We start from the raw sequence: 14259 nt of genomic DNA, 5'->3' as shown, positions 1-14259 counted from the left end.
AAAATACCGTTATCTTATCGTTACATAAGTAATCGTAATGCTGTTTCGAATTTGCATCAATGAGAAATGAACGAGCTTGTCGAATATGAGAAACGTTTTTACAATCGTTTGTAACGAGACCTCTCTATATTATTAGTATTTGATAGTACCATTATGTAGAGGTCAAGCACGATAGATAAAAAGCTGTATTTACAATACATATTCACATATATATGTGTATAAGTTACTTCTTCCTACGTGAATATATCTTAGAAGATAAGCGGATGAAAAACAAAAAAGAATTGATTCGATAAACGTTAAACCCCTCGAACGATATTGTTTGAAGACATACTTTAACGTATGTAAACGAATCTATGTACGTTCCCATATTATTACTCTATTCTTTTTAAGCTTGAATTATTTTTTATTTGTTTAGCAAATATTAATTTAATAGAAATAGCTATTGTTCACAATAATTATAAACAAATAATATTCTTTTAATTTGTATACATTTTGATTGTTTTGATTGAGTTAGTGTAGTCATTTTAATTATAATAGAAACAGAAATTTTATTAATTCTACGTAAATTAGACATTATTTTTAACGTGTAATTACGTTCTTCGTGTAACAAGGATGCGATAACATAGCCAACATGCAATTTTTGATAATGAAAGATACTGTTAACTGATGAATTTTAAATCCATTTGAAAATAAAGAAATGAATTCACGTATGAAGTTCAGTGTTACAATGTCACTGTGTGATAGCGTCACATTTTCTTACATATAGGCATAAGTGGTATATAAGATGAAACATCTAAATATAAAGATTCTATTAAAATGATAAATATGATTATCAGAAAATTATTGTAAGTTCGCAACAATGCTTCTGCATTAGTATCATTGTTACGACCGTTCGCGGAGAGACGCGGTCGCGAGGAAAACGCGTCAGCGAGAGGCGTCAATTCTCGCTACGATTCGGTTAATCGACGCCGCGAAATAGTCGTTCCCCTGTTTCGGTTAAGATAACAGAGGTGGTTGAATGAATATGACACAGTATAGTAAGTTATATATCACCGTCTATTCTAACAACTTATAACGAAGACAGTTACGCTGGTGCGTATGTACGAGATGAGTGAGTGATCGATCTACGGCTGTGTATACCCGGTTAAAGGATGTTGACCGTTCGAAGGATGTAAAATCAGTCCGTTCGGAGACGATGTTGTGACGAAGGAAAGCTAAGGATGGGTGTGTCTAGCGCACGGGACCATCGGATTTGTTGGTGCCGATGTTAGTTAAGAGAGTGAGGGAAATAGGCTTCGTCGTTAATTGGTTAAACGAAGGGTCTTAACCGCCCTCGAGAGAAAGTGGGTAGTAGGAGGAAAGTTGCATCATACGTGAGAAAAACTAACTTTTCCTTGTCCAGCCGTGGTAGACAATAGTCTTTAGAAATTCTTCGGAAATAGACGTTTGTTTGGTTTGAAGGACCTTTACTAGGAAATCTATGAGATTTATGGAAGGTACTTGATGCTATTGAGGGTACGCCGTGAGTATCCGAAGACATCTGGTTGCCATCTTGCCCGCGATGTGTGGCCTGGGCTAGGTAGAGTGTTACGCGACGTAACAATCACAAATCGCAAACAAGTACCATTGGGCAGAATGACGGCAAATTGTTTAATTACAACTGTAAACTTTAATTACGATTTTACGGATTTTCCCGAAGTTCCAGGGGAAGGCTCCGGTGCCCTTTCATCTCCGACATATATATCTTAGTTTTCGAGTTATGAATGATTAATGAAAATATTCGAAGTGCCTGGTACCTCAATATATCCGCTGATTGTGAGCGCTAATTCAAGCTATGCCTGTATGCCATGCTGAATTGCCGTCTTGATACAGAGCTTTTGTATCTGTTTCAAAAGGCAATGTTTAACACATAGCGCCATCCGAGCTTCCTACTCTAACAAAGTTTCTTGCCTAAAAATCAGTAAATTTGTAAGCTCAATACTTCAAAAACTAATTGAAATTGTATAGATGAAAGGCTGATGAACCTGTCTTCAGAAGTACTATCAGATGATTCATAGAGAAATATATAGTGCTGCTTAAAAAGCGAACTTCTTTATATCTCGGAAAATAATAATATAAGAAAAATTCGTTAGGAAATAAAAGGTTGTCCAGTGTTCAGAGTTACCGTGGATATATTAATATGACTAATATTATAATGACGGACAAATTTTCAATTGATTGTTAATATTTGATAATAACCAAAAATTTAGCGATGTTATTTATTGTAAGGAAAACATATAAAATGCATATGAAACAACTTTCCATGAAAGCACGTTGCTGGTTTTACAATGTATAGCTAATCGGGAGCGGTATTCAAATATCAATGATGATTATATTCGTTAATTTGCAAAAAATCGAAATTTTAGTTTATTTGTATTCATACCTATATTTATTTTACGATATGTCTACGAAATATGTACGAAATGCGAATAAACCAGTCGAATTAGAATCGGAAAAAATTGTAAAAGTAATTTTTTTACACAAAATGGTTCGGAAGATCATTTGAAATGAAATGTATGTGTTGCAAATTTATGAAAAGTTGGGCGTCGTAGTTAAAAAAAGGCATATAGGTACGAAAAACATGTTTTTCGCGTATAAAAAGATAAATAGTGATTTTACAGGAAAAAATTTAGATTGAGAAATGCAGGCATAATGTAGGAAAGATCGGCAAAATGAGACCTATAAGATCAAAATCGATCGATACGTTGACTTGCAACAAAATAAAAACTGTCAAAATAGACCTCATTTTCACTCGTTTGTTATTCACAGAGATTTGAACGCACGACTTTAAAATTTTAATAAAACATGATCTTGGTAATCATAAAAAGTGTGCCAAATTTCAGTTTGAAATTTTTGTTAGATTTTGTACAAAATTGTTCGCCTCATCCCAAAAGGGTCTCCGTAGAAGTTAAGTTTCTATAGCTTTGATAAGTTTTTTTTTTTAATTTTTTTTATTTATTTATTTGGATTTTACAATTTGTCCAGTAGGACATTTGGTAAAATGTTGTAGCTGTATACTAATATAACATGTGGGTGGCTACTCCCAGCGGGGTACCATCATCGTGTTTGTTAGGTTATGTCCTTTGTGAGATCTGTTGGGTGTTTCCTTTTTAATCTTCTTTTTATGCTTGATGTGTCGACCGTTTCCGCCTTTGATAAGTTGCATAGTAAGCTGTGAGCATGCTTTCTATTCTTTAATACTTGCACTATCGTATACATTTTGAAATGAAGTAATATTTCTAAATTAAATCATCTAAAAGTGGTTCTGGAAAATAAATATGTTTCTTTCCTCTAAAAGAATGAAACAATTCTTTTAATTTTTGTCATAGCGAATTGGCAATAAAATCAATCAAAAACTATTATTATTACACGAATTTACAGAAAAGTTTTCTTTCATGAGATAACTTTTTTCTTTCAAAAAAGTAATTCTTAACAATAAGAGCTAAAAATTTCACAAAGTGTAAAACAGTGGAATTAATTGCCCTTCAATTTTCGAATGAATTATTTCAGAAAACCTGCTTTAACTTTAATAAGTCATGAAGTTTCAGTATACGGACAAAATAGCGAGCAGTTGCGCAGTGGGAACAGTGGCGACATGCGTCGGTTTATCTGCGAACACGCCTAAAATTGAATTTGCGCTTTCAAACTGCTGGTACCTACATTATCTCAGCAATAAATTGACGTAAAACGATGATTTTTAAAAATCTGGGGCAGCTCAATGAGGTATTGACAGAGAATACAATCAATTCTTTCAAAAATTATATTCAAGCTCAAAATTTTTAGTTTTTTGGTTTCTTATTTTTTATATTTCTTGTTCACTATTTATATATGACATAAATGACATAAATGACATTTTACGTGACAATAACAAATGTCATATAATTTAAATTTCTTAAATATGCAATTTTCGTTATAATGCTATAATTAGAGAATCTTTAAGAAAATGTTACCGGTTTTTTGTTTTGTTGCAAGTTAACGTATCGATCGATTTTAACTTTATGGATATTATTTTGCAGATCTTTCCAATGGCTATATTCCGCAATAGAATCCTTTTTCTGAAAAATTATTACATTTCTTTTCATATGCGAAAAGCTCGTTTATATCTTTTTGAAACAATGACGCTCAACTTTTTATGAGTTTCAAACTCATATGTTTCATTTCCAATGACCTATCGAACCATTTTCTGCAATAAAATTGTTGTTTACAATTTTTCTCGATTTTGGGTATTTTGGAGGCTAATTAGACTGGTTTAGAACTGGTTGCCCGAATATGCATTCAGTATGCGGTTTATACGTGTCAGTGCTGTTTCACTATTTATCCAAAATAGAGCTTGGCTCTACTCTATTCACTATTTACTCTGGAGAAACACTGCGGATGAAACAAGGATGAGAACAGTGCTTTTCAATGAATCATCCGTGGTGTTCTTTCAAAATGAAATTGTGTAAATTCGGCCTTAATCTTCGACAAAATAGTTTTCGAGCGAGTACAGAACTCAACGTTAAGCAGCGTGTGTTGAGGTACAAGGCGGACACTTTGAATATTTTCATTAAATGTCTGTAACTCGAAAACTAAGCTATGTAGGACATACATATGTCCATAAGATGTCTTTTACTTATTTTCGTGATATTCCGATAGATATTCTGTCCCCATCTCTGAAATATTGACATGTATTTATGAATCATCCTGTATATAGAATAAATATATTAACCATGTATTTTTTCGCAATAGAATAGTAGGAAGATATTGAGGTCAAGTTCTTTTTTTTAAACAGGATCTTATATATTTTTATATGTAAGTATATGATGTACTAAGGAAGTCATTTCGTTCTACTCCGCAAGGTCATTCTGTTAAACCCTGCTACAAGTCACTCACTCATCCAATCTTGTAACTTCTTCATGGTATTGAAGAAGTATCGACTATCATGGTATCGACCATCGTCGATAAACAGTTTTCATATGATATTCTGCATACTGGAAACTTTATGAAAGTTTGGGAAAACAAGTTCAACTTTTTGCAACTATATTAGAGTAATGTCGCATAAATACACCGTTAAGATTCTTGTTGAAATGCCTTTGTATGTATAGTATATAATATATGTATATATATACGTTCGATCATATAAATATCTATATAGATAAAATTTTAAGTGATCTATTAAATTTACTATCGCCAATAATTCTCTTTCTATAATAAAATAGAACGCTGATAAGTCTACTTCATCTTATTATGAAGAAAAAATTCTACCAATTTCAATGCTTAGAAAAGAATAGTATTATTGTATGCTTTCAGTGTTCTTTGCTTTTTATATTTTATATATGACAATTTCAGACAAATATACTATAATAAACGCCAGTTTTGTGAATAATATATGTCTTTAACGTAGCTTATGATTAGTATTGTGAATAGTAACTAAACCAGGGTACGATGTCAATGCTTCTATTTCGACATAACGCTACACTCTTTGATACGTGTTTAAGCCTTCTATAGCGACAAATTTATAAATAAACTGAACTTACAATGACGGTCATACGTTGCAAAGCATATACTCTTACATACAATTATATTGGAAACGAAATAATAGAACTGAAGAATAACGAAGAATTACTTTGCAAAGATGTACAAAACAATTAGAAAAGAAAGGATTGCTTATATTTATATGTATGTTGCAGTATATGTTTGCGGTATGTGTATATTACACACACACACGCGCGCGCGCGCGCACGTTTCTTTGAATACACATAAATCTGGCATAAATATGCTACTGTTTTTATAGATTTACGTTATTTTGATATAAATTTGTTATGTACGTAATCTACTCAATTCGCTAAAAAGTTGTTTTGCACAGTGGTTACAAAAAGTACCTGCACATAATGAATAAAAGGCTTTTTTCTACATTTTATTTTCATAATATCAAATTTTAATCCTTCTACGAATCCTTCTACTTCTAAATGATATGAAATTTAACAAATGTACCTGGTTTTAATGAAGTAAGATACAAATTCAGTAATAAGTAAAATGATGTGCAAATACTTTTTGTGGTCAATGTGTATGAGAGATTATTTGAATGCATACGATGTTTCCAAGTTAATGTTGCTTGTGATAAATATAAAATATTTTTTAATATAAATAGATAAATGTCCGAAGAAAAGTATTTCTAAATCAGGAAACGTAAAATATAAAGAGTATCTCTTAGAAAAGACAATCATGAAATGCAGTAGCTTATTATAGTAGTCCATTTTTAATGGTTAAATATTTGTTAGCTTGTGCTTATAGGAAATATCTGGCTGGTACATATACCTACGTATAATGTGTATAAATATAAAAACATTTAAATATACATTTTTGATGTTAAATAATAGGAAAAGAAATAAATATTGCTATTGACAAAAAATAAATTATTTGAAATAAAAAAGTTAATGATAGTTTAGAAAAAAACTAATTTAATAAAAAACCATATATATAATATATATATATATTTTGACATTATCGCTTAAAGCTTTTTATGTCTTTATATTTTTCTTATAAATTAAGCATCTTTAATTGCAATGTTTTGATATACTACAACTTTCATTGCGTGTAATGGCATAAATTGTTACTTTAAGCTTTAATTAAATGAATTCGTACCAAGATAGAGATCGTTCGATACAGAGTCGTAAAATTGGCCAATGATTATTAAATTGATCGTTGTCTTGCGTGATAACGATTACAGTAGTTTAGCTGCCAAAAATCCACCTCTCTTCCCTCTATCCTCCCTCTAAGTCGTTTCTTTGCCACTGTTCTTTCGGAGAGGGGCACTCTTCTTTTACTTAAAGGGAAGACCGGTGGGAAGGCAAGGAAAATCTTATAAGCTAAAATAAAAGCGAAACAAGGCAAAGTCCGCGGGAGTATTTTTTTCAGTCTCAAGAAGTGCTTAGTGGAGTGATTATCGTATCACAGGTATTATCTTCTCAAATATTGTAACACGTTATATTGTATAATTGACAAGCTGAAATTATAAGTGAGGTAATGATAATCTATTGTGAAATCGTCCGAAAGTGAAGAAGTCGCATTTTGTTTTATGTGCAATAAATCAAATAGAAAAATAAAAAGAAGAGGAACGTAATATTTTGTTGAAAGTGATATTGCCGTGGCATTATCGTATAAATCCTTTAATAAGTTTGAGTTTGAATGTTGACAACTAAAGTAAACTGGATAGTAACTTTTGCTAAGCTTAGTGAAATTTTATTAGTTTAATAAAACTATAAAAACAATTTTATGAAAAGTTAATCGATTACCTTTAATATTTATTCATTGATATCTTATTTGCTTTTTCGGACCTTGGGGGTTTTGGTTTTTATACCCTTATATCTACTTCTCGCTACTCGGTAGTATAAATATATCATACATATAAACTTAAGACCTAGTATCTATCGTATCTATTTATAAATTTATTGGGTTGTAACATAAATAGGTTCGGTCAAATAAAGAAAAATATTGAGTTTAACTGAATTTACTTATGTTACAACCTAATAATTTTCAGATTTAAGATCTGAAGCACAGCTGAATCTGTTTATCTCTTATTACCAAATACTAAATACACCTATTTTTGGTGCATCTCCTGCTTTCCTATCAAAGCACTTTGCTTTATGTGATTTTTTCTCTATCTTTTGTTTGTTCTTTTTTCTTGTTCTCTTTGCCGTGTTTTCTCTCCTCACACTCCTACCCCACATTTCCTTTATTTTCCTTTTTATTCCTTTCATCCAGTTCTTTCCTACTTTTTCCTCCAATATTGTCTCTGTTTCTTCTCTTCCTGCTTCCATTTTCTTACGTCTGTTTCTTAAATGTTTTCACAGTAATTACACTTTTAATATTTATACTATTTTTATTTCTAAAGTTTGTATGTTGCTTGCGAATAATTGGGAATGTATTATGAGCTATTAAAAATTGAATTTGCTTTTTCATACATGTATGATTATATCGTATATCATATGGGAATTATATCAAAATCATGATATAATTGACATAATTGATTTAATTAGATTGTCGATAAATAAAGCATTCTGTTATAATAAATAGGAATTGATGTCACAATCAAACAGTTTGTTGTACTTTAACGTGACCTGCTTTCATTCGTTAAATATATCTCATTAGCTAAATATATCAATCGAGAGTACTAGTTGTAACATCTACTTAGAAAGAAGGCTACCAAACATTGATAAGTGTTTAAAATATGCGAACGAGTCTTTGAAATGAACGAGACCCGCTAGATCTTTCTATAAACTATCAGTTATATATGTAGAACAATAATATGTTCAACCAATATAAATAAAAAATATAATTGATATTTCTCTTTCTTTCGAACAAACCTAAACATTTCGGTTGTTGACTCATACATACATATATAAGTATAACGATACATACATCTATAAAATCAAAATAATATACATAATTTCACTGTATAAAAAAAGAGTTTAGAAGAAGAAGAGGAAAAATTGTTGTTATATCTCAGTTTACTTTTGACAGACGTGAACAAATATGTGGGCAGATGAGGAACCAGCGCCATGGGATGTCGAAGAAGCCCCGGCGGAACAAGCTCCTGAAGCATCTGCAGAATCAGCCGCCCCAGCTGCTGATGCAGCGACTGGAGAGAAACCAAAAATCAAATTAGAAAAAATTGAACCACCGCACTACAATCACCATTGGGTTCGCCCTCTCTTTCTTAATTACGCGTATCTTTATGAGTATAGGTATGGGTTTTTAATGTAACTCAATTAATTAATATTTCACATTTTATTAATAAAGTCCTACAGTACAAATATTCATTTAAAAATTGAAGTATCAATATTTTTAAAGTTATGAATTTTTTAAATTACTTTAAATTTAGAATGAATTTTCATAAAGAATTTAAAGAAAAAATTGACTAATTTTAATTACAATTACAAAACTATTTACTTTTCTCTTTTTACAATTGAAGAGTTTGCAACAATAAGAGGGTATCTCAATGTTTAAATTTTCTTTATTGGATAAGAAAGGGAGGTATGGGTTCATACTTAAAAGAGTAGAAGAGTTTATTACTATGAATATTTGTCGATTATGACTTTATAGCAGGTTTGGAAAAGTAATTTGGTTGAGTTGGTTCTTGTTGGTTTACTATATATTATGATCTTATATATTATAAATTATTGATAAGTGGAGTTGTCTTTTTATTTCAGCAGCTTCTTCAATTATAATGTCAAATTGAGGTTGAAATCAAATTTAGATACTGTGAATATACCCAACGAATTAAATTCAGCTATTGAAAGTAGTTTCACTATTTTATTAGGAGAACAGATATTATTGAGATTTCAATATTTATTTAATAAAAATAAACTAGTGAATAATATTTAGTATTATACAATTTGTTTATATTAATTCGCTACCAGCTATCAGAATTTAAACATAGAGATGCACAAAAAGTGCATAAAATAGTTTTAGAGAAGATTTATAATACATCTAAAATAATTCTTCTAATTTAAAAGTTGCTATAATTTTAATAATTGAAAAAGATAATTCATAAGATCTATAAATTCTTTTAATGTAAACGATGACAATAATTATAATTAGGTACTATAAGTATATTTCTATGAATTTTTGATTCTTTTTTTCTTTAGAAAAAATTATTACAACGATGTCATTGATTATCTGAACCAACGGGAGAAAGGCATATTTCGAGAACCTCCCAGAGCACAAGAGTGGGCTGAACGAGCAATGAGGACTTACGACGAAAAGAATACCGACAAGAGTTTCAAACGATCTGCAGATATGAAATATATAATTAATATGAGACATGAACCTAGATATTACAGTTACCATACTCGAGCATATTATAGTTTGAAGTATCAGAAAATTTTGTAAATTATTTTTTGATAATAAAGTTATATAACTTAATGATATATTGGCAGAATTGACATATGCAGCATAGATGTAAAGTACATTACAGTCGTTTTTATCTATATGAAATTTATAATACCAAATTTCTAATAATATTAATTATTTACCCAAACGTAACTATATATTTTTCACGAATACTAATACCAATTTTAAGCATTGAATATTTTCTAAATGGATTTTCTTACTACAAAAATAAACTAGAGAAATATTTCTTATTTCTTCAGCTAATAAATAAACCATAATAAACCAGAAGTCATTATCTATATTTGATTCCACAGAAAATTCAAATCTCTATCTCTTAATTTTGTATAAGGATTGTATTGTGCTAAGTACACAGACTGTGTCATTAAGAAACACTGTAAAAAAGGTACATTTTATCCTATTTAAAATGTATAACCTCCTTCGTTATTCTGTTATATGACCATTTAATTTTGTTTAGTAACTCATACTTATATGTACACATATCTTACTTACATCATATGTATATACGTATTTACGTATAACATACACATATGTATAAGCTATGTATTATATCTAACATCAAATTCTGCATACACCTATTACAATGTATGTATGTCATCGCAATATCGTTATAAAGTAAATTTAACTATATATACATATTTTGAATCAATGAGATACATCTAATATAGATTGAAACCTTTGCAAATGAATTTTGATATTGTAGGAACTTTTCATTACATAGATAAATTTCAGAATAATGCCAAATTTCGACCAAAAATTCCTGCTGTTTCCTAAGAAATTCGTTCTTAAAAATTTTTCGAAAATTTATCATATTCAGACCACTGTTTGTCAAAGGACTTTCGCATTCTCATTCATTATGATCTCCTAATGAAAAAATGTTATTTCATAGTTATGTTTTTCAACCATTTTCTTCTCGGTTACATGTGGTATACTTCATGATGTTTATTAAAACTACAAATGTTTATGAAAACAAAATTTTCGTGTGGTTTATATATATATGTTTTATTTAAATATTAATATTAAATAATATCGGTACATTTTATATAACACAATAGTAATTTAAAATATTCACTGAATTTTTTAAAATGTAACACTTTTCTTTTTATTCGAGAATTTCCTTTTTAACGGTAACAATGCAATGGTATTTAATGGATTGACAATTTCATTTGGTTCCATTATTGAGTTGATTTTGTCTCTTCTTGATTTTGTAGGTTGTGGCATACACGATTCTATATCAATATTAGGAACTTTTATAAATTTTATGGTTTTTGGCTGTGGTTTTTCTGACAAAATTTCCATATTAGGGAATTTTTTTAATCTGGTGTCATCGCAGCTATCTGTGTTATCGAATTTTGTTGCATGTTGTGCAAAAGCAATATCCGCTTGTTCGAGAGTATTTCTAGCTTTTTCGATTTCTGCATTCAAGTCAATAACGTCGAAAATACGATCCTGCAAAAATAAATGACAGCATAAATTTATGAAATTCTTGTAATATCGTTATTTAATGAAACTTATACAAATTTATAGACAGATTTTCATATATTACTCATTTATTCATTCAAAATAAAAGATTCCATTATATATATATATTATATTATATATATATATAATGTATATGAGATGATTTTAAGGTGATTCTATATCTGAGTGGATGGAGATTTGTTTAAAAAATATATCGCCAAATTGACCTTGATTTTGGAATTTAATTGAAATTCAACCGATCTTTTTTATATTATGTAAATAATATAACCTGCATGTCTCTTCGTTTACGCCTCAATTCCGCCAGATCTTCGTTAAACGCAGCGGCCGCACGCTCCTTGTAACGCCGTTGGTTGATGACAAAACTGTCTTCAAAATCGTCTTCGATTCCTCGCCCAGATATATAACACAAGTCATCGAATAGGTCATTGCGGCATCCAGATATATTGTGAGGATCTAAAGTATTTGAATGATAATATTAGACAACTTGACATCAAATAACATTTTATAATTAATTTATAGTTAATAAATGGTATATGTATAATAGTATGATAAAAACTATAGTTTTCGAAGAAAATATTTTAAACAACTTCAATTGAAAGATATTCTAACTGAATATTACTGAAGGAGATTATTTTATACATGGAAAGAAATTCTGAATGTAGAATGAAATTCTTTCGTTTTAGATCTAGTTTTCGAGAAAATCGAAGTTGAAAAGACAGATACGCGTTTACTAGACTAATTCTTGGAATACCCCTAAACAATAATTTTGCAAAATGCCCCTAATTTTTTTCAATTTCTTCATAAAATTAAGTAACAACTAACAACAACTAACAACAACTAACAACAACTAACAACAACTAACAACAACTAACAACAACTAACAACAACTAACAGCAACTAACAGCAACTAACAGCAACTAACAGCAACTAACAGCAACTAACAGCAACTAACAGCAACTAACAGCAACTAACAGCAACTAACAGCAACTAACAGCAACTAACAGCAACTAACAGCAACTAACAGCAACTAACAGCAACTAACAGCAACTAACAGCAACTAACAGCAACTAACAGCAACTAACAGCAACTAACAGCAACTAACAGCAACTAACAGCAACTAACAGCAACTAACAGCAACTAACAGCAACTAACAGCAACTAACAGCAACTAACAGCAACTAACAGCAACTAACAGCAACTAACAGCAACTAACAGCAACTAACAGCAACTAACAGCAACTAACAGCAACTAACAGCAACTAACAGCAACTAACAGCAACTAACAGCAACTAACAGCAACTAACAGCAACTAACAGCAACTAACAGCAACTAACAGCAACTAACAGCAACTAACAGCAACTAACAGCAACTAACAGCAACTAACAGCAACTAACAGCAACTAACAGCAACTAACAGCAACTAACAGCAACTAACAGCAACTAACAGCAACTAACAGCAACTAACAGCAACTAACAGCAACTAACAGCAACTAACAGCAACTAACAGCAACTAACAGCAACTAACAGCAACTAACAGCAACTAACAGCAACTAACAGCAACTAACAGCAACTAACAGCAACTAACAGCAACTAACAGCAACTAACAGCAACTAACAGCAACTAACAGCAACTAACAGCAACTAACAGCAACTAACAGCAACTAACAGCAACTAACAGCAACTAACCACAACTAACCACAACTAACAACAACTAACAACAACTAACAATAACTAACCACAACTAACAACAACTAACGACAACTAACAACAACTAACAGCAACTAACAGCAACTCGGAAGCTTACAATAACTCGTCCACTCATTGTACACAATTTAGCACAAATTTAGTTTAGTGACTCGTAGTGAAGCTCCTTCCACAGTACTCTGTGCAAAATTGATTAGAACTGTCCTTGCAACTGACTAACGGCTGCCTTTTATACTACGGTTTCGGTATGTCTACCACACACATAGATGTGGATGACCCATGCTCAGGTACACCATTTTTAATTATCCCATGTCGTAAAGGACGACGGATAAATGGTCAGCACTTATATTGCTTTGTATCTAAAGTACATTGGGATTTCTCTGACACTACAATATATTATTTATGATATGTACAACATTGCAATTGAACCACCTGGATTTGCTTCTTTCTTATGATCGTAAATCTCAACTCTAGCGTATGATTGCTTCGTGTCTAGTTACTGCGTAAATTAATATTGATTAATTTGAGTATCGAAAGTAAGTAAATGAATATTATGTTCTATACGATATGATATTTATATACGATAGATTACTTTGCATGAGTATATGATTATTCGAATAACTAGTATCGACCAACTTTTATCGTCATTGACAAAATACAGTGACTCACGAAAGTATTCGAATGTCCTCCAAAACAGAGTGATATTTTTCAAACTGAATCAAAGACTTGAATTTTTTTGAGGGGTTAGAAAGATTATGTAGTTGATTATATGACATGTATTGTTACGTCCCGTGACTTTCTACACAAAGTAGACTCCATATCTCGGGCAAAATGGCTACCTGATGTGTAAACACGCTTATTGCCGATCCTCGATAACCTTAAGGACTCATCATAAATCTTAGCATTTTCATAAGTAAGGTTCTTAAGACCATACAAGTATCTTTTAAATTAAAGTATTTCTTATATTTACTGTCCAGTCCGAGAAAACACAGGAAAGCGGGTTTTCCTATGTACAATACTATCCATTTGATTGGGGGCGGTCAGCACTCATCCTGACATATCCGTCCTGATTTACCAGCCTTTTCCTTATCCAATTAACAGCAATGACCGTTGCCCTAACTTTCCTAACCAAAATTGCCATCAACAT

The 14259-nt window shown here is 30.9% G+C and overlaps 2 protein-coding genes across 3 annotated transcripts; one reads left to right on the top strand and one right to left on the bottom strand.

Moving 5' to 3' along the window:
* The first annotated feature begins 6803 nt into the window (after positions 1-6803).
* On the top strand, positions 6804-10218 carry LOC100747416 (flightin). Of its 2 annotated transcripts, none has more exons than XM_003491479.4 (3): positions 6804-6975; positions 8542-8765; positions 9669-10218. In XM_003491479.4, the coding sequence occupies exons 2-3, from the start codon at positions 8554-8556 to the stop codon at positions 9910-9912; spliced, it is 456 nt and encodes a 151-aa protein (XP_003491527.1). In that variant the 5' UTR covers positions 6804-6975; positions 8542-8553; the 3' UTR covers positions 9913-10218. The 2 variants fall into 2 exon arrangements, with proteins under 2 accessions (XP_003491527.1, XP_024225167.1); XM_024369399.2 differs by lacking the exon at positions 6804-6975 and adding an exon at positions 7017-7041.
* A 481-nt stretch (positions 10219-10699) lies between these two features.
* LOC105681094 lies at positions 10700-11884 on the bottom strand (the record flags this gene model as incomplete). Its single annotated transcript, XM_033322139.1, has 2 exons — positions 10700-11379; positions 11681-11884. Coding segments are annotated over 2 exons (573 nt in total), but the record flags the coding sequence as incomplete, so codon positions are not given.
* Between the last annotated feature and the right edge of the window lie 2375 nt (positions 11885-14259).

Source organism: Bombus impatiens, unplaced genomic scaffold (genome assembly GCF_000188095.3).
Source record: "Bombus impatiens unplaced genomic scaffold, BIMP_2.2 scf_0565, whole genome shotgun sequence".
Taxonomy (NCBI): Eukaryota; Metazoa; Arthropoda; class Insecta; order Hymenoptera; family Apidae; genus Bombus; species Bombus impatiens.
This window is presented reverse-complemented; position numbering and strand designations above follow the sequence as displayed.

Bases quoted from the DNA above. Each gene is read 5' to 3' on its own strand.
- LOC100747416 (XM_003491479.4), top strand. From the start codon at position 8,554: ATGTGGGCAGATGAGGAACCAGCGCCATGGGATGTCGAAGAAGCCCCG. The intron at 8,766-9,668 runs GTATGGGTTTTT...TTTTTTCTTTAG, and splicing joins GCGTATCTTTATGAGTATAG to AAAAAATTATTACAACGATG.